Source organism: Aspergillus tubingensis (genome assembly GCF_013340325.1).
Source record: "Aspergillus tubingensis WU-2223L DNA, scaffold_2, whole genome shotgun sequence".
NCBI lineage: Eukaryota > Fungi > Ascomycota > Eurotiomycetes > Eurotiales > Aspergillaceae > Aspergillus > Aspergillus tubingensis.
Window position 1 is genome coordinate 188,009 of NW_023336276.1, and position 25,127 is coordinate 213,135.

General features: G+C 51.6%; 7 protein-coding genes across 7 annotated transcripts; 6 read left to right on the forward strand and 1 right to left on the reverse strand.

Moving 5' to 3' along the window:
• Positions 1-7,289: 7,289 nt before the first annotated feature.
• On the forward strand, positions 7,290-9,213 carry AtWU_00619 (homeobox domain-containing protein; the record flags this gene model as incomplete). Its single annotated transcript, XM_035495734.1, has 5 exons — positions 7,290-7,888; positions 7,946-8,083; positions 8,148-8,280; positions 8,335-8,785; positions 8,843-9,213. 5 exons carry the CDS (start codon positions 7,290-7,292, stop codon positions 9,211-9,213), a joined length of 1,692 nt encoding a protein of 563 aa, XP_035351627.1.
• A 1,456-nt stretch (positions 9,214-10,669) lies between these two features.
• On the forward strand, positions 10,670-11,131 carry AtWU_00620 (putative copper resistance protein Crd2; the record flags this gene model as incomplete). The annotated part of the gene is made up of 3 exons (XM_035495735.1): positions 10,670-10,829; positions 10,905-11,000; positions 11,055-11,131. 3 exons carry the CDS (start codon positions 10,670-10,672, stop codon positions 11,129-11,131), a joined length of 333 nt encoding a protein of 110 aa, XP_035351628.1.
• Positions 11,132-12,424: 1,293 nt separating this feature from the next.
• Positions 12,425-15,426, forward strand: AtWU_00621 (AP-2 complex subunit alpha; the record flags this gene model as incomplete). The annotated part of the gene is made up of 4 exons (XM_035495736.1): positions 12,425-12,876; positions 12,939-13,273; positions 13,330-15,248; positions 15,319-15,426. The coding sequence occupies 4 exons, from the start codon at positions 12,425-12,427 to the stop codon at positions 15,424-15,426; spliced, it is 2,814 nt and encodes a 937-aa protein (XP_035351629.1).
• Positions 15,427-15,683: 257 nt separating this feature from the next.
• Positions 15,684-16,505, reverse strand: AtWU_00622 (YggS family pyridoxal phosphate enzyme; the record flags this gene model as incomplete). The annotated part of the gene is made up of 1 exon (XM_035495737.1): positions 15,684-16,505. One exon carries the CDS (start codon positions 16,503-16,505, stop codon positions 15,684-15,686), a length of 822 nt encoding a protein of 273 aa, XP_035351630.1.
• A 2,536-nt stretch (positions 16,506-19,041) lies between these two features.
• AtWU_00623 (uncharacterized protein) lies at positions 19,042-19,404 on the forward strand (the record flags this gene model as incomplete). Its single annotated transcript, XM_035495738.1, has 1 exon — positions 19,042-19,404. One exon carries the CDS (start codon positions 19,042-19,044, stop codon positions 19,402-19,404), a length of 363 nt encoding a protein of 120 aa, XP_035351631.1.
• Positions 19,405-20,416: 1,012 nt separating this feature from the next.
• Positions 20,417-23,728, forward strand: AtWU_00624 (histone deacetylase hosB; the record flags this gene model as incomplete). The annotated part of the gene is made up of 1 exon (XM_035495739.1): positions 20,417-23,728. The coding sequence occupies one exon, from the start codon at positions 20,417-20,419 to the stop codon at positions 23,726-23,728; it is 3,312 nt and encodes a 1,103-aa protein (XP_035351632.1).
• A 419-nt stretch (positions 23,729-24,147) lies between these two features.
• AtWU_00625 (AN1-type zinc finger protein) lies at positions 24,148-25,101 on the forward strand (the record flags this gene model as incomplete). The annotated part of the gene is made up of 1 exon (XM_035495740.1): positions 24,148-25,101. One exon carries the CDS (start codon positions 24,148-24,150, stop codon positions 25,099-25,101), a length of 954 nt encoding a protein of 317 aa, XP_035351633.1.
• Between the last annotated feature and the right edge of the window lie 26 nt (positions 25,102-25,127).

Sequence of the window (25,127 nt, forward strand, 5' to 3'; positions counted from 1 at the left end):
TGATTTCATATTCATGACATCGTTACCGATCGTACGTAGTGTTCATTCAGTGTCTTTCGGTTTCACTGCCATTTTCCTATGCTTCCCCTTTTCAGCCCCCTTTTCTGACCTTGTGTGGATGAAGTCTTCATTAATATGAGGACCATCTATCTCCGTACTAGATTGCAAGTCCAATACGTGAATGGCTCAGGGGTGGAAGGGAGCTTGAGAGGAATTGGGCACATGGAATCATCGAAGACAGTGAGATGTCCAAGGAAGGCACTTGAACGGACCCATGGAATCCCGTTGTAAACGATGTTTCATGTTAAAGCCGATGATGACCCGCACGGACCAGACGCGCTGGAGCCATGGAAAAAGTATGGATGGCTTCCGGAACCTGGCTCGATTAGACTAGGATATGGATCCCGGTAGCGACCCGAGTCATGCAATTGTCCTTGAGAATTGTTTGTTTATTATTGTAATTGTTAGTTGTGTCTCCTGCTCGCTCTTGAACTGCTGCTATCATAATCATTGTGGTTTAGTGAATGCCATTGTTTGCACTTTGGGACCTCAGAAAATGACTGACTACCATGAGAAGATTGAGCATGGTGAACCAGCCAACCCAGCCAGCCGTTCCTATCCACACCAGCCGATACAATGTCTTAAGTTAATTTAATTTGTGCGTGGTATTCGAAACTTGTTGACGGCCGCCCCCGCGGAGCTTGCGTAATGGAAGGCATTGGCGCTTATCCACCGCCGTTCCTAGAAAGGTCATTAGCCCCAAGCCAGAAGAGGAGACTAGTCTAGTTATCTGCATTCTGCTCATCCTCTCCTTCCGTTCCATCTGGCGCCCATCCTTAACGATCGATGGCAATAATAATATGATCGTTTATTAAACTCCCGTGATTTCGGGAAAAGCCTTGTCGGTGCTCCAGGTAAAATTGAAGGGGCCCGCGATGGCGTTTCTTATGACTTGAAAAGCCTTAAGAGAGAAATTAAAGTTGGTCCTCCCCAATCTCTTCGCATCCACTCGGGTTCGCTCGATCGGCCGCGATTTGCTTTGGGATCTTCTTTCCCCGCACCGTTGCCAACTTGCTACACGTCGAAAAAAGGGCGAAAAGGCTCATGGCTCAGAGACGGGCTCAGCTGGATCCTCTTCTGGAGCTTCGATCCACTGCCCACGATGGCCCTCTTCTTCCCTCCTCCAGTCTCAACCTTTCGCTACCGCAGTGGGTGGCGGCTCCCGTGCTGAGCTGAAGGATCATGCCATGGATTATCCACACCAGGTCTTTCCCGAGATGCTCGTTCGAATGTCTACTGTGAATAATAGGACCCCGAGATCGCAGACGCGCGAGGGATCCACTATCCAGCCAGCAGGAGCTGAGGGTCCAGCAGATCGGTCCTTTGCAGTTAAGCCAGTAAGAAAAAAAGGGCCACGGTTGACTGAGAATTTAGAGATGAAAAGCGAATTTTCGGAGAGAGAGCAATGCATGATGCAGACCCAGCCGACCGAATCATCGTCATGAACAAGCCAGATTTGATGATGCTTTGGCTTGCGGCCGAACTCTCAAGCGAGCTCCGAGAGAAAGAAGAAATTACACTCTGGATCCCTAAACCTCGGTCTTTCCTATCTAAGGTTGGGGTTGAAACACGACGACGCACTCTTTCCACACAGCCTGCTTTTTAGTCGATGCCTACGAAAGCAGGAGTAAACGCTGCCTTCCAGGCGTAAAAACTTATCCATCGGGCAATCGTCGCACGGGATCTTATTCATTTGTCTGGGTCTTTCAGTTTCACTTGCGTCAGTTCATAGTCCGTCGTTCTGTATTCCCAGAGTCAGGGGAGGAGGCATCGCATTATGCCGTGTTCCCCGTTTGAACCGAAGCAGGACCTGATACACTTGCTGCCAGATGTCTACGTAGTACTGCGTAGTGCGTAGGTAGTATGTACTTACTCATGACAGGCACACTAATATTTTGGTTTTCTGGTTTCAATACAGCCCTATTATTGTTCCCTAGCTCGCTTCTGCTCATTTCCCTTTCGCCCCCGCTTCGTTGGGTCCCAAAAGATTGGATTTCTTGGACATTGATTAATGTTAAGAAGAATAGCTCTTTCGAATTTGTTTTTTTCAACATCCCAAGCATCTAATTGGCTACCACACCAAATGTTATCCTCTCAGCTTTGACCTATCATTGCGACCAGGTCAGCACTGGTTCTGATTCATGAATGCATCATGCACGCCTTGCAGATGTCGATGTATCAAATACTCCGGCGTACTCCGTACTCCCAGATAGGAACCTGTCTGCTCAGGACTGTAGATAAAATCCCCTCCACCGAGTCAACACATATAAAATGTGCGTCATTGATCGGCATAAACCAGGATAACCTAACAATTATGTCGCACTGAAGTCTGCCGAGACAACGAATACTCCTACTACTCTGCCGCGTGGTAGTAAATTCTAGATCACTGGAAATTTTGATGCTCATTCGGCAGCTAGCCATTCAATCCACTGAAGTTGGTATATTCAAGAGCGCACTTTGAAGTGTAGCACTACGAAATGTTCGCCAAGCTGTGCTTGTCCTGATAGTAGTAGTACTCAGTATCTGGTGAACACTTATCTACTAGAGGCAGGTGGCACTGCAGGGCTCCGATAGTAGGGCGCTTGCAGAAGGGAAATGGAAATGAAATGACATGAAGCAAGTCAGTACAACTCCAGTTGGAATTCCACCAGTCACCCTTCATCTGGATAATAACGATCCATTGTTGATTGTCTGATTATCGGTGAAATTACCTTGGGCCAATGAAGGCGGCAGACAGCCTGCTGAATGTCTCCATCCTGACTCTTTAGTAAGTACTTTGTAGGAAGTGGTTTAGTTAGTTAAGGCTAGTAAGACGGACTTGGTTGCGCACCCCGTCGACCCACCCCAGTGGGGATTTCCACCTGTCGGAATCGTTCAATGGCCGTCTTGTCCCTGTCCCTGCGGTTGTGCCTTTTTGTCTTTTCTTTCCTTCTTTCTTTTTTCCCCTCATTCGCTTTCGTCAAATCTTTTGATCCCCTTCCGATCGGGCGTCCTATTGGCTAGATGGATTGTATTTGTTTTTCTTTTTGGGTAATTCCTTGTAGTTGATCGGAAGAGAGTATCCTCCGTACCTGCGGCAGACATCATCATGATAAGGATCACTGCTGAAATTTTACCGGAATTGATCAGGATATTACTACGTAGTTAGTATCCAGTGCAATATGTTCCCGTCTTCCTGTCGTCCTCCATCTAATTAACTATCCCGATTAATTTGTTGTCTTTTGCAATTTCTTCAAATTTCCCCTTTCCCCACAGAATCAAACAGAAACATAGTCATAGCTCTCTAACCCATTTTAGGCAAAAATTACGAATACTTGAATCCCCTATTATCCTTCCATACAAGGTTCACTATGCTGCGTAGGTGGCAGATCGTAGGTTCCTTGGGAACGAGGCCAATTTAGTAAGTAAGTACGTAGTAGCAGTAGTAAATGGTATGGTACCTTGTGGTACTGAACACCTATCAGTAACCCTAGTGTTTTCTGGTAGTAAATAGTACTGGGAGAGCAGGTACCTCCAGTACAGCCAGTACTAAGTATCTATACCAATCTACTTTCAGTTAGAACAAAGGTACCCGGGTCACATTATTCTGCCGTCTCATTCGCTCGTGACCCCACCCATCGCTCCTTCTCCTTCCACTTCCCTGCAGCCCAGCCAGCCTGTGAAAGTTCACCACTTGCTTTTTCCACCCAAAAAACTGACCTGACTTCCTCTTCCTCCTTCTCCTCCCATCTACCTTTGGTCTTCCATCGCCCACCCCCCGCTCGGATCATCTGTATAGATGCTACTCTGTGCCCCCCCCGCGTCACTCACTACGTTCTGTTCCTAAAAGTAAGTCACAGTTGGGTAAGTACCTTCTATACGTTCCTCTCTCCAACTTTTCTCTTTATTTTCCTTGCCGAATATCACCCGAGTTGTTTCATACAAGCGTCTGAAGTGGAGCAGGAGGGCTTTCCACTTCCAATCCGTCCGTTTCTTTCCCATAATTTCCACCCCTCTTTTCTTCTGTCCGGTGGAGAGGGCACATGAAATCCGCCACGGTCGACAACCGTTGACTGCAAGGCTTTTAGCGTCACGCTCGGTTCAAAGTCCGTTCAGCTCGCCTGGTGCAAGGTCCGCCTGGTGGCCCTGACTGGCGTTCCGGTGCATTCCAGCCTCGTTCCTCAGGATCCTAACAGACACGCTAGTCTCTAGCCAGTCCACTGGCGCTAACCACCACGGCGCGACTGCAATTCGCCGTACCGCTTCTGCTTCGGCCGCGAGAGGTTCGAATTCTCGGAGACAACATTCATCGGTTTCTCCGCAAACCCTGCCTATCCTTTTCACCCATCCATTCCACCCACCCAACAACATCTCTCTCCCCTACCCCCCCTCCCCCCTCTCTTCCCTGTCTAAGCTTCCTTGGGTTCAAAAGGTTGTCGAACCAGGTCAGCCCCATTTGCCAGTCCTTGGACTGCCAACCCAAGATAGTCATTCTTTCGACAACTCCACGTACCATATACACGATCTTTGTACTTCGTTGGTACTCCGTCCTGCCCGTCCGTTTGGCGCAGTGGGACCGACGGAAATGCACTTCCTGACCTCAGTAGCAACTCCTCCGTACAGGCATGCCACTATTACTACTACTATAACCATCATCCGTCCGATCCATGTCGGCACCTAAGATGGGTGACAGCTACGCTATCCAGGATGGTGCAAATCGGTCCCAAGAAGTGAGCTGCTATCATTCCATGGCTGCCGGCCTCCACCATAGCCACTTCGCGCCAGTCCTACGTCCTTTGCCCCTGTTGAAGGGGGGTCGTTCCTGGACTTTATTACCTTTAATTGTGTTGTTCAAATCCATCACCCCTTTCAATTTAAATCCCTGACCCCTGTTTATCTTTCTTGGCTCCTCAAAGGCTCATCCGTCAGCTCGGACTCCCATGCATCTCCAACAAATCACCTGAACGTCTTCCCTGGCTGGTGGCGGATAGTTCGCTAAGTGGCTCCGAACCTAATCCGTCTGCCTCGATCCATGACCGGTGTCCGGCGGATTATGGAGCCAACGCCCGACTAGTGCTGTCGGTAGACTAAGTCTCCCACATGGTGTGCCTACTGCCGCCGCTTCTGTAGCAGGGACGGTTGTCTCGGATGACTCAGGACAGGCTCCAGGCCGGCGACCAGGGTCTAGTATTCTGTAATATGCAGTATTGCCCCTTGAGAGGCCGCGGTTGGCTGACAAGCACACGCTGGTTTGCGGGTTTCGAGCTAGGGAAATCTCAGCGTCCCAGACTTCCACTGACCCGCACGGTGGGATGCAATGGACCGCGGACGGGGTTGCCGGTTCCACGTCGGAAAATTTACGAGCAATAGAGTATGCCGGATGGAGATTACTGGAAACGGTCGATGGTTGTTTCGTCCACTCCATGCATGAGAGATTTACCCGTTACCTGGACTGAAGAAGCACCTCGCTCATGAACGATCACGAGCTGGCGGCCCTCTTGTCTAGTCACTGAATTACCGGGTACAGGGCTGTTATTCAGGTTTGCCCGAGTCGGTTTGGCTTCTTGTGGATTATCAGTTCGCCACTTTTACTTTAATGATGTACCGTGATGTTGCTGTCTTTCCATCCATGATACCCACTGCACATGCCATCCTCGATCTCTTCCCGTCTTCCACCTTAATTTTATTTATTTTATTTTGTTTTGGATTTTGAATTTTATTTTTTAATTCTCCCATTTTGTCTCATTTTTTCTTCCTTCTCTTCCCGTCTGTCCCCCATATCAGATCGAACGCGGCTGCGCAACCGTGGTTCAAACCCCTATCGAATAGTAAGGCACAACTCATAGTCTTCTCACCCCCTCTGTGACGTTCAAGCTGCGGACTACCTGCTGCTCTCAAAAAAGCGTGGTGATCATAAGCACCTTCGTTGGCCAGTACGTCCGATGACAACATCCGGGCCTACTACTGCTGGTTCTGCTGTCTAGCCCAGAGGGGTACACTACTAGTCGTCCTGCGATCTACTAGGGCATTGAACTGGGAGCTGGTCCAACCTGGAAACATCTCCGATCCCCGTTCCCTTCTTTTCCATCATTCCCATCGCTTCTCTTTCTCTCTCACTCTCACTCTCTCTTTTGGCTCTGAGCCTGATGTACACCTACCTACCTCTGGGGAATTAAGTTGGGTTGACACTTGTAGTATGGTGCCAGATCTTCGTGTACCGAACATCTAAGCTGTGGCCCGTTCAATCCAATTTCCTGTTTTCTGACGCTCGTTCCTTTATCTTATTTCTCTCCATTCGTTTTGTTTTATTTTTTATTTTATTTTTCATTTCCCCAATTTTCCCACACACTCTTTTTTTTGAGTTTGGTCCTCCGCGTTAGCATCAAGCATCTGCCTATCGTTGGCCAATACTCCCTGTATCCAGGACTGAAGGCCATTCGTTCCTTCAGAGGTCCGACACTCGTCCACCGACGAACCCTTCCGTCGTGTGCCCTTGGTGTTGCATCTTTAGCCCGAAGACGACGACGACGGTGGTTGTGGTGCTGTTTACTTTTGGTGGCCAACTTGAAAGTGGATCTCTGGTTGGCCGTGACCAAGGCCTTTCGTTTGTCTAACGCCCTGCGTTATTTCCACTACCGTGATCGTGCTTTTGTTTCCGGCTTGGGCTAAGCACGGGTTAATCTGCTCTATAACCTTCTACCCACCGTCCGGTAGTGTTTCCCACCCCCCGCCCCGGCCGTATCCTAGGACCCAGCAAAGGGATCGACCTTCATTTCTTGCCGTTCGCCGTTGGTCCCAGCGGTGGCCGAGATTCTCCTTTATCGTTTCGGGGGCAAGTCAAGGGGAACAGTCTAAAGTAGGAGAGCAGCGTGGTTCATCTGTTGCGGCTTGTCCACAAATCTCACTACTATCAGCACAGCCAACCCTGCCTTGTGTCCATCTGTTCACTGTCTCCTTACTCCGTACTCCCTAAGTTTCTGCAGAGGACCGGCCAACAGGTTCTTATTCTCTGCCTCCCTCCGTCTTTCATCTCGCGGTCCACGGCTCGGAGATCCTGCGCTTCTTCAGCAAGCGCCCCGACTGCTCGTGCAGACCCACCCTACTCTCCCTTGGCTGCGATCCTGGTCGCAGCTTCCATCCATAGTCAGATTTATACAGCAGTGCACCGGATCTTTCTGTCCTTTTGGACCTACCTGCACTAAATTTGCCCCGTTGTGACACTCTTGGGGACAGCAAACTCTACTTCTATCATGTCAATCAGCGGACCGTGTGTCTGGTTGTCCTCGTTGTCGCCACCTTCGACTTCCCATTTGCCCGCCATAACGAATCATTGGTCGACAGCTTCCTGGAACAGTGAGCAGGCATCGTCAAGACCGAGGGCCCTGCCGTCCAGGCTGCCCGGGTCGTGGGAAAAGGAGGGCGAGCCAACAAAGCCGTCTACCACCGGTATGCAACCACTTGTGCTCAAGGCTGAGAATGCCTTCACAGCTGCGGCTCCGTCGAATGTATCGAGCCCGGTACAGCAGCGTTCTACAGGGCCCGCTTCCGTCGACAATCGTGAGAATCGGCACACAGAGACAGAGGGCGATGCTTCACGTGTGAAGGTGGAGAAGCACGGTCACGACGAACTTCAGCTCCCAAGGCCCCAAAAGACAGCCAGTCCTCAGGTTACAACCCAGACGACGCCGGAGCAGAAGGACAGGGAAGCTGCAGCACAGCATGAAAAGGAGAAGGATGATGGTGACGCCGACATGCTCTCCTCCGATGATGGGGCAGGATCGTCAGTAGGCGGTGACAAGAAACAGTCATCAGATTCGAAAAGTGAAAAGAAAAAGATGAAGCGCTTTCGGTAAGCAAATGGTTGATCTCATCAGAGGCTATGTACTGAACTGACAATTCTTTGTAGACTCACTCACAACCAAACTCGATTTCTGATGAGTGAATTCACACGTCAGGCTCATCCCGATGCCGCCCATCGAGAGCGACTGTCGAAAGAGATCCCTGGTTTGACTCCACGGCAAGTCCAGGTTTGGTTCCAGAATAGGTATTACCCACAAATCATAGTTACAGAAGCCACTCGTACATGGTCACTAACGCATATGTGGCAGACGAGCCAAACTCAAGCGGCTTACAAGCAACGACCGAGAGCGTATCCTGAAATCTCGAGCGTTGCCCGACGATTTCGATACCACTCAAGTGCTACGCACTCCGTTCGATCATAAAACACCAGCAGAGGCACCAGTTGCGTCTCCCCGAACCCTTCTGGCACGTAATCCTGCTTCTAACTCCTTCAAGATGTTACTCACAGATGGCCTGCCCCGACTAAATGATGATGACTATGTTATATCCCCTCTGAGCTCGGCTTCAACAACAAATGGTTTCTCGGCGGCTGCAGACAGGCATTTCGAAAGTTATGCTCAACCTGGAGTCATGCCCGGGAGAGGAGGCCCTGCACTGTCAGACCTCCACAGACATAATCGCAGTGCTTTTCCATTTCCCAGATCGAGCAGTTTTTCTGAGTCCTCCTTCAATAGCGGGCTCAATTTCCCTGGGCGCTTTTCGAGGCCTGGAGTGGAGCCATTGAGCCATCCCAGCATGGCTTATGGTCGCCGTCCGGTAGACTACGCATTGGGCCGGCCAGCTAACGGCATGGTCGTTGGATACGATCACCAGCGGGCGTTAGAGGGCTCCGTATCACCCACGGGTCCACCCGATCAGTCAATCCACTACAATGTGGACAGTCACAGTATGTTTTTCCCTCTAGAGCCATGATGAGCAGTGAACTGACATATCCCGGCATTAGACCAGCAAATACCTAACTATCATTCTTCATTGGCCATGCCAGCTCCCAAGGGGTATGGTGGCATGGAAATAAACTCTCATTTACAGCAACATGGACGGCAGATGCCTGCCCTACAATCCGTGCCAGTCTCAGACGCGCCTGACTACCGGTCCTATTCATACGACCACCATCCATACGGCATCAGCCACGCGATGCCATACTCGCAAGCCAATGCTTTCAGCATGAGTCTTCCCGCCTCATTTCCTTCCGATACCGCTCAGGGGGCCGTTACGACCTCCGCCGAAGACCGAATGAACCATCCTCCACAGCTAATCGACCCAGCCAGGGCCAAGTTTGGCGGCCAAACCTTCGAATACGCAAACTACCTATAATGCAGGGGTTCTGTGGAAATGGAAGCCCCATATTATTCTTCAAGAACCGCAGTGCATCCCATAATTCTTACGGAACTCTAACCTCATTTAATCGGCTGCGGTTACATACATTCCTTTTGGCTCCTGGCTTTGCACCCATTACAGGAGCCTGACTATCATCTCCTAATCTCTTTTCTCCTTCCTATTCTTCCGACTTTTCTTTCTCGGCCGCTTCCTCTGCACTTGCATTCCATATTATCTCGAAGGCGGAAAAATGCATGTATCTTTCAAAATCAGCTAGCTTTTCTTGGGCGGGTCATTAGTGGCGTCTGATTTCAGCCTGTTTTCTCTCCAATCTTCTCTTGTTTCTGAATTCTTCTAGGCGGGCTGCGTGCATTCCTTTGCTGGTTCTGTTTCTCTGGTCTTGCTGCCCACCTAGCTTGTGTTTATTTTTTTGGGGGGGCCAAGGAGGCTGCCGTCGGTTTACACCTGTACATGGACATTATATTCTAGTTGATAATTATTAAAGGTTATACAAGCTACTGGCAACGACCGGCAAATGGTGCAATCTCCAAGACTGTCTTCCCTGCTAATGCTTTTCGACCTTTTCCTACATTGAGGTCTTAGTAAGCGCCGCATAGAGTCTACGGCATTTTGATTGCTCGGGAGATATACTGTAGCTCCCGCGCCGATCCAACAGTCGGTGCTTGTTCCCGGATCGACCCTCGAAGGGAGTTTGGAACATCCACCGGCTAGGTGATTTATTGCCTACTAGGGCGGAGGGTACCTGAACAAATGATTCAGAACAAAGTGAGTATCCTGTGCCAATGGGGTGATATCATTCTGTACCATACTAAAGTACTAATACTAAAGTAGTTGTGCGGCGACCAATGGCAACGCTCAAGATTGAAGAAGGACCGGACAGTAAGCAAACATGCCACCACCAGTCCACGCTCGTGGATTACAAACGCAAGCGATCTGTCTTGCCTGAGCATTGATCCATGTGGGAGGCATTGTCGAATCAGAAGAGGGCGAAAGGCAATGTCTGATGCTTTGAGATGGTCAGCAGTCCGCGATCGCCCCCGTCCGGGCCAATGAGAGCGCGGACATTGCTAATCGCGCCCGATCCGCCGCTCAGCAGAACTCGAATGCGGCAAGTATAAATCCCTGTTACAACCCCATCGTCTTTGCTTCTTCAGAATACATCATTCGAATATCTTTCTCTGCCTTGGAAATCTACTTTGAATCGCTTCTTTATATTACACACTCTTCGTTCTCTTTGATCACAAAACGTTCTTGGTGAATTCTTAGAAAGATCGATACTTTGAAGACTACTACTCAACTAGTCTCCGCTCCGTCCTTGATTACGTCATACATAGTCCTTGCTCCCTCGGTCTACCGATCAAGAACTACTATATTACAACAAGCGGTCTTCCGTCTCTTTACTTTTCTCCAGTCAAATCACTATCCAGTCAAAATGGTCCACCCTTCCTCCACCTGCTGCAAGACCTCTGGTGATGGCAGCTGTGTTTGCGCTGCCCAGGCCAAGTGCTCCTGCGGCAAGCAGAACGCCCTCCACTGCACCTGCAACAAGGCTTCCACCGAGAACACCGTGAGCGGCGCCCGATGCTCCTGCAGTAAGTCATTTCCTCCCTGTCTACCCAGACTTGAGACACATGCTTCTGCGAACCAATCGCTAACATCATCTCCAGGAGCTCGTCCTGCCGGAGAATGTACCTGTGAACGTTCGGCAACTGAGAACCACCCGGTGACGGGAGCCGCCTGCCCATGCGGCAAGAGGTCTTCCAGTAAGTTTTGAAGTGTCTGGCTTCGAGAGGATTCCGAGCTAACAAAAACCTTAGCTTCTTGCACCTGTGAGAAGGCCAGCGCCATTGACGCTGCTGTTGGTCTCGAGACTGACTTCACCACTCGGGCTTAAAGTCCACTCCTACACCTTTGTGTGGAAGTTCATGATCAAACTCATCTTGAGTGTTACTAAATTGCATGTTCTTTGGGGTAAACGGTGTTCATTACGGAGTTTTCGGGTGGTTGAGATTGACCGAATTCATGGTTGCGTGGGTGTTTGACTCTGGGTTATTTTGCATTGCCATAGGCTATTCTCATGGGGAAGCGGGAGGTTACGCAGGATCAGTGACGAAGAGTCCAATTATGTCTTAGAATTATACCTAATGCGATGACTGTCTGAAAACCTGAATTTAGTGGGGAGATGAGTGTAGGACTTGTTTCTCGAAGATATCCTGGTTTCTTCGTCACCAGTAGCAGGGCGATTACTCTCACCGACATGCAAAAGGACATTTCAATCTGAGCCAAGAACGGAAATGAAAAGTACTAGCAGGGGAGATTCATCAATCTGCGGAGTGATGTCTCTGCTGCAGTATCCCCACCCGATTGCAGTGCCCTGAAATCCGATAAGGTTCCTATAGATGTAGAACCATTCCTCTGAGCACAAATACAACTTGTGGATGGTAGGTGTTGGAAGTTTAATGCCATATATAATTGATAAAGCTTAGCAAGCGATAATCCAACATAGAAACCCCAAATAAACAATTAATTGTCTTCACTTTTCCTACAGGATGATAAACTGCAGCTCCGATTCCTTAAATGGGGTTGACAGGCGCACCGCCACAGCGCAACAACATTTATCCCGATCTCCGCCGGATCGCCCGCGGAAGTGGCTGAGGCAGCTTCCCTCCTGGGCCAAAAGGGTCTCGTTCTCCCTCCTTTCCGCTGCCGGACTGCCTGCACGTCTATCTGCTCGTCCCTGTCCCAGAGAGCTCGAACTTCTGATCGGAGCCATCTACCGGGCTTTTCACCATCTTTTTGCTCTTTCAACTCTCTGGACAGTCCCCCCTACCCCTCGATTTGCGATTCGACTGTCCGTCCCACCCTCCCCCCTGTCGCGCCTTCTCCGAAAGGCCACCCCCCCCCCTCCTCCAGATCTCGGCTCCTCCACTTGGCTCACCATTGCCCTTGCGCCATGCTCCATGCACCATAGCCACTAAAGCGGAATTGACAACGAACAACCCCGAAAGGAGGGACTGGACATGATTGTATGACATACACTCATTTGGAGGAATCTCACTAGCGTGGTGTTTGCGCTTACATGACTCCGTGAAGTTCAGGAACGACGAATCCGACAGCTCTCGATTTGATTTTCCGCTCTAATAATTGATCCCAAATTGTTCTCACGTCATATGCTATATTGTTCAACATGTCGTCTATGCGAGGTTTGGTTCAGTTCATCGCCGACTTGCGAAATGCAAGAGCGCGCGAACTCGAAGAGAAGCGGGTGAATAAGGAATTGGCCAACATTCGGCAGAAGTTCAAGGGTGGCAGTTTAAATGGTTATCAGAAGAAGAAATACGTTTGCAAGTTGCTCTACGTCTATATCCAAGGATACGATGTCGACTTCGGTCACCTCGAGGCCGTGAACCTGATCTCCTCCAACAAATACTCCGAGAAGCAGATCGGTTACCTGGCGGTCACTCTCTTTTTACACGAGCAGCATGAACTGCTCCACCTGGTTGTCAACAGTATACGGAAGGATCTATTAGATCACAATGAGTTGAATAACTGTCTAGCCTTGCACGCGGTTGCGAACGTCGGCGGAAGAGAAATGGGCGAGGCGCTTTCGACAGATGTCCATCGGCTCCTGATTAGCCCGTGAGTGCCTCTACGGTCCTTCTGTCGTCGGCCTTTTGCATGTCTGACTGACTGGGATCTAGTACCTCCAAGGCCTTTGTCAAGAAGAAGGCTGCGCTGACCCTCCTTCGACTGTATCGCAAGTTCCCCGACATTGTACAGAACGCTTGGGCGGAACGGATAATCTCCTTGATGGATGACCCCGATATGGGTGTCACGCTTTCGGTCACCTCGCTTGTAATGGCATTGGCCCAGGATAAACCCGATGAGTACAAAGGTTGCTACGTCAAGGCCGCACATCGCCTGAAAAGGATAGTGGTGGATAACGACATTGCCTCCGACTACCTTTACTACCGCGTGCCATGTCCTTGGATTCAGGTCAAGCTGTTGCGGTTGCTGCAGTACTATCCTCCAGCAGGTATGTCTTTCATGTATCATTATCGGCTGTATGTGCACCACTAAACAACTGAACAGAGGATAGCCATGTTCGCGAGATTATCCGTGAGTCTCTACAGCAAATAATGAACTTGGCCATGGATGCACCGAAGAATGTCCAGCAGAACAATGCCCAGAATGCCGTTCTTTTCGAGGCGATCAATCTCCTCATCCATCTCGATACCGAGCACAGCCTTATGATGCAAATATCTACACGTCTTGGAAAGTACATCCAGTCGCGAGAAACAAATGTTCGGTACTTGGGGTTGGAAGCCATGACGCATTTTGCGGCTCGGGCCGAGACTCTAGATCCTATCAAGAAGCACCAGAATATCATTCTCGGATCGCTCCGGGACCGCGATATCAGTGTTCGGCGCAAAGGTCTGGATTTGGTTTACAGTATGTGCGACACCACAAACGCCGGTCCGATTGTGAACGAGCTACTGCGTTACCTTCAGACGGCCGACTACGCCATCCGCGAGGAGATGGTGCTGAAGGTTGCTATTCTCACCGAGAAATATGCCACCGACGCGCAGTGGTACATTGACATGACCCTTAAGCTCTTGTCGCTGGCTGGAGATCACGTCAACGAGGAAGTGTGGCAACGAGTAATCCAGATCGTGACCAACAACGAAGAGCTGCAGGCTTATGCAGCGCACAACTTGCTTGGATACCTGAAGACCGATTGTCACGAGAGCTTGGTGAAGATTGGATGCTATGTTCTGGGTGAATTTGGCCATCTGATCGCTGACAACCAAGGCTCAAGTCCTATTGAGCAGTTCTTGGCACTGCAAGCAAAGATGATCACCAGCACCGACACGACACGAGCGATGATTCTGTCCTCCTTTGTCAAATTCGTCAACCTCTTCCCCGAGATCAAACCACAACTTCTGCACATATTCCGTTTGTATAGCCACTCCCCCGATTCTGAATTGCAGCAGCGTGCTTTTGAATATTTGTCGCTGGCGACGCTTCCCACCGATGACCTTCTGCGGACGGTGTGCGACGAGATGCCACCCTTCTCAGAGCGCGCCTCGATTCTGCTCTCTCGGCTGCACCAGAAGACAGCCGGCACGACAGAGAAGAAGACGTGGGTGGTGGGCGGCAAGGATGCCAACGCCGACAAACAAGAGGTGCTCATGGCGCAGAACACGGGACTGAAGCGCAGCTTCACCACAATCGTCAATGGCCACAAGACCGGGGCCAATGGCACGACAGCCACGTCGGGGGCATCGGGCGACCTAGCAGGACTGGATCTCAGCGCCCCATCAGGCCCGCCGCCGAACATGGCCAGTGCGGCTCATCTCACGCCGGACTGGGATATCGGGTACAACCGACTCTACTTTGGCGATGAAGGTGTGCTGTTCGAGGATGCGCAAATTCAAGTTGGCCTGCGTTCCGAGTACCGGGGCCATATGGGTGTGGTGAAGATCTACATCTCTAATAAATCGTCCTACTCTATCGGGTCCCTCACGACGACGGTGGATAACCCGGCCGCACCAAACCTAAAGATTGACACGAAGAGTCTTCCCGATCCATCGGTGCCTGCCGTGGGTCAGACGCAGCAGACGTTCTTGGTCGAGGGGCGCGGGCCGTTCACGGAAGCGCCGACAATCCGCATTTCATATCTTGCGGGAGCGCTCCAGGCATACACGTTACAGCTGCCCATTCTCATGCACCGATACATGGAGCCATCGGCGTTGTCGGCAGAAGATTTCTTCAAGCGCTGGCGGCAGATTGGTGGGGGCCCGCTGGAGGCACAGAAAACATTTGGCGTTACGGCGCGACACAAAGAAATTGGCGAGTCGTTCACACGACGGGTGGTGGAAGGCTTTGGGTGGAAGATCCTGGACAACGTGGATCCGAATCCGAAGAACATCGTGGGCTGCGCAGTGTATCAGTTCGCTGAGGGCAAGACGGGCTGTCTCCTGCGACTGGAGCCCAACTATGAGAGATCGGTAAGTTTGCTCCCTTCACTATGTTAACCCCGTAGAGGACTGCAACGAGTGAGCTGACTATATGACTTAGATGTACCGAATCACTATCCGCGCGACACAGGAATCGGTGCCGCAGGCATTGGCCAAGCAGATGGAGCAGAAGCTGTCACAGGGAGAGCGAGGAGACAGTGGGCGATGATGCTTGGGGTGTGTCATGCTGCATGTTTGATTCTTCGTACTCCGCCAGGTGGCAGATGGCGGGGGGTGTATTTATTATTGATATCGCACATATATACCTGGGACATGCGGGACGCTTGTTCTTTTCTTTCATCTTAATGTACAGGCAGCAGTCGAAGTTACTGTCTTGGTTTCCCTTCCTCTCCCATCTCTTTTCATCCCTTAAGAATGCATGATGCTTATAGAACACGTCGTGAATCGTAACACCTTTTAATGGACTCAAACCACCCTGGCCTGATCCTTGGGCGGCCTGTCCCCAAAGATAGTCGTCCCAACGCGAACCTCATCACTACCCAGAGCAATAGCGCCCTCGAAATCCTCACTCATACCCATACTCAACTCCAACTTGGCCTCCTCCCCCAGCAAGCCCAACTCCTTGACCACACGATCCCTGGTCTCCCTCAAACACACAAAATCCTCATTCTCATTCTCCGGCGTGGTGGCCTTGGACCTAGCGATAGCCCCAATGGTCATAACCCCCTGCAACCGCAACCGGGGACACTTATCCCTAATAAAGCGACACAATTCCAGCGCGCCATCGCCCGGCTCAACCCCACTCTTATTCTCCTCCCCGGAGGTATTCACCTGCACAAACACCCTCAACTTCTCCTCATGATTCGTCGCCTTCACCTCAGCACTCCTCTCTCCCCATCCTTTATCCAACAACGACGCCTTCTTGGTACTATCTACGCTCTCGACGGCCCAGAGCGCGGGGGTATCCCGCGCCAGAGTCACGCATTTATTGCTCTGCAAGCCGCCGATGAAGTGCCATTTTATGGTGGTGGGGAGGAGACGGGCTTTCTCTTGGAGTTCTTGGAGGTAGTTTTCGCCAAAGTGGGTTTGATGTGTGGGTGGGTTGGTGGTGGTGTGGAGGGTGAGGATGTCACTGGCGGGTTTGAGTTTGGAGACGGCGACCAGACGGGGTGGGGTGGTTTTTGGAGATGAGGTGGTTGCGGTGTTGATGCGGGCTGTTACAGTTGCGAGGTTGGTGAGGAGGGTGGTGGTGCGGGTGGGGGTGGAGGGGCGGATTGAGGTGGTCATTTTTGTAGTAGTTATTTTTTTCCTCCCCCGTTGGGTTGTGTTATATGGGAACTCTGGTTCGTGAGGTTGGATGAGGAGATAGTAGAACAGTAGTCCCAAGTTACAGAGTAACAAGTGATGATAAGATTGACTGCTCGGGCCGATGCAGAGCTACAACGCTAGGCTGGTTTGGGTGTTAGTGTTACACGTGATGGAGTGAGGTTCAACTCGGATTCGGCTTTATTGTTCCGAAGAGCACGTGGCTGACTAAGAGGGGGGACAGTTCGTGCTAACTAAGCTTAGCTAGTTGGTTGGTTCTAGATTAACTAATCAGGAATCAGTAATCAATCAGTCGTGTCGTCATTCTGCAGATTCGAAGAAGTCGACAGTCCATGGGTTTGGGGTTAGAGTTCGAGGTTACGTGTGTGTGTGGTGTTGTTCTAGATGATCTACTATTATGCCACTCTTTGATGTCATTATTCCCTCTCTCTTTCCCCTCCAGATCCCAGCATGCAACGACAAAGCCACACGTTGCTCCTTACCCCCTCCATCCCCTTTCACCCCTCTCTCTCTTTCTATTTTTCCACTTTCTGCCGGTAGATCACACTAGGAGCCCGTTTTGGTTTCCCAAAACCGCCGCCCGGAGAAGGGGGGCTGTCAAGTCAGACCTTCGTCTTACTCCCGAACCCACTGCCAATTTCCATCGACTCCATCCGGCTCCATTTCGTCAAGGGACTATTTGTCTTCCGAGACCATTAGTGTTGACTATCTCGGCTGAAGGAGGAGCTCGTGGGTAACAAACAATAGTCGCAGTCCCTCTCTTTCTCTTCGGAGCGGTCTAGCAACCAACTTAACCAACACGGGGCTTTTATGTCCGACATTATCTCCTTAAACATAGTAAGTACTAAAGAAATACAGATGCCTAGACCTCGACTCGCCGGATGTTCGACTGCTATTCCTATCCGGTCCGTTTTATTCCTTTCATAATGGTGTTCCTTTTCCTTTATTTTATTTTTTTTACCCCCTGATGCACGCACACACAAACACATAACTATACTCCCCCTGATTTATTATTATTAATACAATTTTTTTTTCCCCTTCCTTCTCTTTTCTTTCCATGGTTGAAGCAGATTCTGCTTCGCTTTTGTGCCTTAATTTTTTTTGTTTGATGTTTCCTTTTATAAATTGACGTACCACTGACCACAACTCTGAAGTGACATTCAAAACCCGGATGGACCGGGGAACCATCACGGAACTGAACCAAACAATTTCGAGAAAAATAACAAAAAAAGCGACTTATAAGAAGAAAATCCAAATGAAAAGGGTAACACTAAGTAAGAAAAGGACTCAGGAGCCAACCGAATTAGGCAATGCAGTTAGTAGACTAGGTCCCAGTTGGCTTGGGCTTCGATCGATACGACAGTCCGATCATCCCTCATTCTCCGTGGTAGCCGGGCCAGTGAGCATTTGTAAAAGTAGTCGTCGATTCCTCTTCGTCATGATGAACCAGGGTTGCTGCATCTCTCACCGTTTCCCTTCCCTCCCTTCCTGCATGAAGCCATCATTCCATCCTTCCATTTGGTACACTCTTTAACGCCCTACTCCACCACAGCGCTTGCAGCTGACGTCAAACACTCGCTCTGCACCAACTGTCTGGACGGCTCTTTGCTGCTGCATTGTCATTCATTGCCCTTTCTCTCATGCTGGCTCTTTTTAAAGAAACACTCTGCCGTCATTTGCCTTCATTGATCATCCCAGTCGGCTTGAATGGAGTGGTGGTAGAATTCCGCTGACTGACCGACTGACTGATTGACTGACTGGCTCTCTTGCCCTCATTCATTAACGCTCTGCTCCCCTTCGCCTTTTCTCTTCCTCCCCACCACCTCCTCTTCCTCACAACTCTTCCCCTCTTCTTGCTCAACACGCATTGATGAACCTGGAAATTTACCTCCCATACTCGATTTTGATACAACAGTCCCGGAGACTGTCATCCCTCCAGCCTGGTTGTGCTGGAAGTGCGTCATATCAGCTCTTCCAACAAACCGCTTGACCCTTAAACCGAACCGCCCAGTCCAGACCCGCGGAACGCCGAGTGATCTCCATCCCTCCATCGTCATCTAGTGTATATCATAACTATAAACCGCCCTCTCGTCCACCAGCTTCTACGCAGAATAGATTTTCAACTTACGAGACACGGCCAGCAAGAATCCACCTGCTTTGAAAGCAGTGTTACTACCCGCATTTTCACCACAAAAAAGGAGTACGACCGAGTACATTCTTGCACCTCTCTATTCCACCCCCTCTCCGGAAGACCGCGGAGTCAGAAGAATCCCGCACCCAAATCCACACCGACTCAAACCCTCTTCAGCGCGGCCGGTCTTTGGGCACGAATTGCTTCTTGGTGGATCTAGATTCGACCGTTTAAACTTCCGGCACATTTGATCTCTCGCTTTCTTTTCTTATTTTGTGAAATTTACTTTTTCTGCACTGCCTCCCATCACCAACTCATCAATCACACTACCCGCTTCTCTGCCCTCTGCCCCCCCTCATTTCCAAGATGTGCCGCCAGTACTTTATGGTCTATGAATGGTGCCGGTGTGAAGAAGATGCCGGCCAACAGCTCTGTTCCTCGCGCAACAATGAGAACAATTACTGTCCCGAAACGTCCATCCAGTTGGTCCACATGCACTGTTTCTGCTACGGACATGCAACCCACGGCTTTAAGTCGGAGCGCAAGTTGCGCAAGCAGGAGCGCAAACAGGATCGCAAACGCTTCTCAATGCTGAGCTTTACAGACAAGAGTGACAGGAGCGACAGGAGCGAGCCCAGCGCCTCCAGCGAGACCAGCGAGCAAAGCTTGCCGACTCCACGGAAGAAGCGATGGTCCTTGTTCGCTAGCTTACGGTCGCGGACCTTTTAAGCTGCCTTGGATGTGGCCGAGTGTGTTTTTGCAATCGTTTTATTTTCCTTTGTGAATTGGGGTATTCTGTGAATCATCAGCACCGGTGTTTGGATGCATGGATCATCTTTCTCCTTTGGGTGGGTTCGGTTCGGGCGTTTCTCGGGGTTTATTGTGTTTTTGCTTTTCACAGGGTCGGGCGGGACTTTGCACAATCCCGATGAGAAAAAAGAGACTTCTTCATACCCTCTCTTTGGTGTTTTTTATTTTAGGAGGGTTTTATACATTGGGGTGACAATGTATGTTATCTGGATGGATATAGATAGATTGACTGCTCCGATCGGATCGGGAACGATCTGATTGTGATGCGCGAACCCCGGATGATGCATGGATTATTTGGGGGCAGCAATAAGACGATCGATTATTGTCTGACCAGTGATTATTGGAAACCACATTAGCCCCGGTCAGGGATGATGGGTCACATTCTCGACAAGTTCCTGCAAGACACCCTTGGAAGGAATACTTTAGATGCAGCAGTAGTGAGTTGAGTAGTATCTAGTAAGTATCTCCAGTACGTAGAAGTAGAGATTAAGTAGAGAGGCCAAGTGGAGCGCAATCCCGGATGGATCGCCGGCCCCTGAACCTGGAAAGTTGGAAGCTTGATTGTTGAAGCTTGAAGAATGAGGGGAAACCCTGCATTGCATTGATTGATTTGATGGAATGCAAATTGATTGATTGACTTATGGATGGAGGGAACCGGGTTTGAGTTCCCGTGCTTGTTGTTATCTTGTCTGCCTCCCTTTCCTCCTCTCTGTTTCTCTGTCTCTCTTCCTCTCCTCTCTCCCTCCTTCCCCCCTCCTCCTCCCTATCTATCCCTGAGTATTCTACTCCCTCCCCATCTACCAACTCTTGTCGCATTATATTTCTCTTTTATTTCTATCTAGATTCTATAATTCTATAATTCTACCACTCCAGTTTACCTCTCTACTCCACCTACAGAACCTCCACTGAACAACCCCCCGATGGGCCCAATATGGACCCCTCCAAGCGCCATGAGCCCACATTCACTGCGGCTTCATCCCCCCCAGCAACCGAGTCCCCGCTGTCTACAGATGATGCGGCTGCCTCGACTCAGAGATTAAGCTATCCCTCTCTACACGCGATGTCCCTGCCTCCCTCATCTCCTGGACTCTCATCAGCCGCCCTGTTATCGCCCTCCGATCCCCCCGCGCGTGCTGTCGCGACCCAGGCGCATCCCACCCCACGTCGCATTCCCAGCTCCAGCTCCCTGGCTGATGAGCGTCGCAAGTCCTCGCCCAGCCTGAAGAAACGTTCATCCACCGCGTCGCTACGTTCTAACCGTGGAGCGTCCACTTCACCCCGACCCAGCTTATCGCGACACTCCTCATCCTCGTTCGGCACCTCCCCGACGAGCGCGTCCGCCACCCACCCAAACATGGCCAAGAAGGGTCATCGGACAGCGTCGGCGGAGCATTCTGTCGCTGCAGCTGCAGCGGCATCTATCGCAGCAGAGTCCTTTCGCAAAGAAGTGGCGTGGCATCAGTCCACAAAGCCACAGTCGCAGACACTCGTGCTCGTCCATGATGCGTGTTATGGCCATCGCTTCTCGCGCCCGCGAACCTCCCGCGCGGCGCTTAACTCTATCGTCGAGCGTCCCGAGCGTATCCAGGCCAGCGTGCTGGGCATTTCGGCCGCATATGTTCGACTAGCCCGGCGGCATACAGGAGGCACGTTCGCTCCTCATCCCGATCTCAATCCGCAGCAGCTGCCGGTCCCGCCATTCCATATTCGCAAGACGGCACGGAAACTGTCGCTCAGCTCGCCTGCTGTCACGCACGTGCATGGGTCCAAGTGGATGGAGGACCTAAAGACCATGTGCGATGCAGCCGAATCCCGGCTTGCGTTGAACGGCAAGGAGTTGGTCCGCCCTCGCAGCGCCGGCAAGGACAGCGCCGCCACGAATGCCCCTGCTTTTCACGAAGGAGACCTCTATTTGTGCTCGGAATCCTTGAGCGCGTTCGAAGGCGCCCTGGGAGGTGTCAGTGACGGCGTGGACGCGGTCATGGGTCCGGGCCCAACCAAGCGAGCGTTTGTCTGCATCCGCCCGCCCGGTCATCATTGTTCTGCGGGTCATCCGTCAGGGTTCTGTTGGATTAACAACGTCCATGTGGGCATTTCGTATGCGGCCATGACCCATGGCTTGACCCATGCCGCCATCCTCGACTTTGATCTGCATCATGGAGACGGATCACAAGATATCGCCTGGCAGCAGAATCACAAAGCGGTAACCGCGCCACGGAATGCGGCCGCCCATCGAAAGACCATGGTGGGATATTTTAGTCTGCATGACATCAATTCCTATCCGTGTGAAATGGGGGAGCCGGAAAAGGTGCGCAACGCGAGCGTGTGTATTGATAAGGCCCATGGCCAGTCCATCTGGAACGTGCATCTGGAGCCGTGGAAGTCGGACAAAGAATTCTGGGACCTGTATGCTGCCAAGTACACTGTGCTGATCGACAAGGCGCGGGCGTTCCTGCGCATGCATACCGAGCGGCTGGCCAACACGCCCAATGGACCTCCGCCGAAGGCAGCCATCTTTATTTCAGCCGGGTTTGACGCGAGCGAGTGGGAGGGCGCCGGCATGCAGCGCCACCAGGTAAACGTGCCCACCGAGTTTTATGCCAGGTTCACGGCCGACGTGGTGCGGATGGCGAACGAGGAGGGCCTGGGGACGGATGGACGAATCATCAGTGTCCTCGAGGGCGGATACAGCAATCGCGCATTGACCAGCGGTGTGCTCAGTCATTTGTCTGCGCTGGGAGATGCAAAGGGCAGCACCCATGTTGTGGATGACCGGCAGATTGATAGTCTCGCGTCAGAAATGACAGATCGTCTGGGCCTGTCTGATTCGGCAGAGGGGCGGTCGGTCACTGAACCGATGTACAACAGTGAGTGGTGGTCACCAGGCGTGCTGGAGGAACTGGAGGCGCTGGTTTATTCGCCAGCTGCACCTGTCAAGCCCCGGGAGAAGGCTGTACCGACCTATTTAACCACAACGCAGTCATTTTCTGCCAAAGTGGTCAATCCCCCGCGAGACCGCAGGTCGACCGGTTCGCACTCGAGCCCAGAGCCGGAAGCACCGTCTCCACCCCCGCCAGTCGGCTGGGCGACTGCCACGCATGAGCTATGCAAGGTCCTGGTGCCGACCGGTCGGCAGACGACAAGCTGTCGGCCAGAAGAACTCAATGCCGAGGCATCGCGCCTGCGACGGGAGCGTCAGACAGCCGCAGATGCAGCCTCCACAAGCGCGACCACGGCGGCGGTGGCAGCTGCAGCTGCAGCTGCGGCTACAGCTACAACTACAGCATCGACCGCAGAAGACAGCCGGATGAAGCTCCGCGTGCGAAAGCCCAAGCCCTCGCTGCCTGCCTCGCCTCCGGCCGAGACAGTCAAGCGCCCTGCAGCTCGTGGCAGTCGGAGAACCACCATCGACACAGCGCCAGACACAGCTTCTGCAGTACAGACACCCGGTCGCGTGACCCGCAGGAAGAGTGCAGGAGCTGGGTCAGCAGTATCGACGCCAGAGCCGACCGGGCCCAGACCCGCGTCGAGTGCCGCGGTGCGCAAGACCAGTACTTCACTATCCAGCACACCTCGACAAACCTCGAGTCCGAATACGCCTCCTGTGCCGCGAGTGCCGCCGGCTTTTCTTTCTGCAGAAAGCGAAGGGTCACCGAATCCTGATGGGCCCCAGGATGATCTGGACAGTCTGACAGCCGGGGTACGCAAGCTGCATATTAAGTTGAAGGTCCCATCGCCAGAAGAGAATGCAGCCAGGGAGAGAGAAAGAGAGAGACGAGCAGCGGAAGAGCGGAAGCACGCGGCCTCCAAGGCCAGTTCAAAGACGCAGACGCAGACGCAGACCCCCAAGTCGCCTCGCAAGCCCGCTGGTCGGGCACTGAGCTCGGCTTCAAAGGTGGCTCGGTCTGCGGCGAAGCCCGCACCGGTGGCAGTTCAACCAGAGACAGAAGTCAAGGACGAACTATCGATCGTCACGCCTGTGACCTCGTCACCGCCGTCCGTGAGCAAAGTTGAAAGCAGTACCACCAATGGCTGGGACAGAAGTGAACCCGAGGCTGCAGCTAGCATGGTCATGTCGCCGCCATTGACACCAGGACGTCCGCCATCGGCATTATATTCTCCTCCCGGAATGACACTGGCGCGGGATGGATTGCCGGTGATGATGTCGAGCGGGGTGATACCATTTGCTGAGGCCGTACGGAGGGATGAGCAGGGGGAGGAGAGGAAGGGAGGTAATACTTAATTATCATTGTGATTCACTCATTGATTTTCCTTGTGTTGGACTTGATACTTTTGATACTTGTTTGATATACCCCTCGTGTTGGAGTTTTCCATGTCATTCCTTCTTTACTCTATGTCAGAAAGAATTAAAATTAGCAGAATAATTAATCGATTGAATGTAGCACACATATCTCCGAGCAATCTCCGATCCGATCAGATAAAATTGTGCACCGCCACGCTGAGTCATTTGCCTCTCTCTGTCTCTCCGCATGACTCCCGCCGCCAGGCGCTTCCAGCATCTGCCAGAAAGAACATTATTAAACATTTACTTAGTCTATTCAATCTACGGAGTATTCTTCCTCCTCCACATATCTTTATCCTCACTTTTCCCCTCCCTACCTCCCACTCTCAAACAACCGATACTCAGTAAACCCACCAAAAATGTCCCCAATACCCACAACAGCAACAGCAACAGCAACAGCAACAGCAACAGCAACAGACGCCGACCTCGACGCCATCGGCTCCCACTGCTCCCTCCCAACCTGCAACCAACTCGACTTCCTCCCATTCCGCTGTCCCTCCTGCAAGGGAACATATTGTCTGGAACACAGGACCGAAACAGCGCATAAATGCCCGAATGCCCGAATTTCACCCTCACCGTCCACAACAACCTCCACATCCACATCCACAACTCAGCAACAACAACAAAAACCCAATATATACACCGCAGATCAATGCGCGCATATCTCGTGCAAAACACTCATTAATACTCTCACTGACCCTGGTGTGCGGTGCGATCAGTGTCGGAAGGAGTATTGTCTTAGACATCGGTTGAGGGAGGGGCATGATTGTCGGCCTGTGGGGAATAACAATGGTAGGAATGGTGCTAAAGGAGGGAATGCGGGGGGAGTAGGGGGCACGGATACGTTGAAGTCGATGTTTGGGAAGTTGCGCGCTTGGGGGAATAAACCCTCTTCTTCCTCCTCTTCTACCAGTGGTAGTGGTGGTAGTGGTAGTGGGAGGAAACCACCCAGCCGGGCAGTGCAACTAAATACCATGAAACGCACCGCCAAGGGGGAGAACAACATCCCCAGCGACAAACGGATCTATTTACATGTTGTGGGGACGAGTGAGACGACGAATAAGCCGGCGACGGATCCGCCCAGGGGAGACTTTTTCTTCGATGAGAGGTGGAAGGTGGGGAGGGTGTTGGATGATGCGGCGAGACGGTTGCAGGTGGAGAATGTGAATAATCGCGGGGGAGGGGAGGAGGAGAAGTTGAGGGTGTTTCATGTTGAGGGGGGAGTGTTTTTGGAGTTTGGGGAGAGTGTGGGTGCCAAGGTGAAGTCGGGGGATACGGTTGTGTTGTTGAGGGGGGCGGGGGTTATTCTATAGGAATTTTCCCGGAGGGAGGTGGTGGT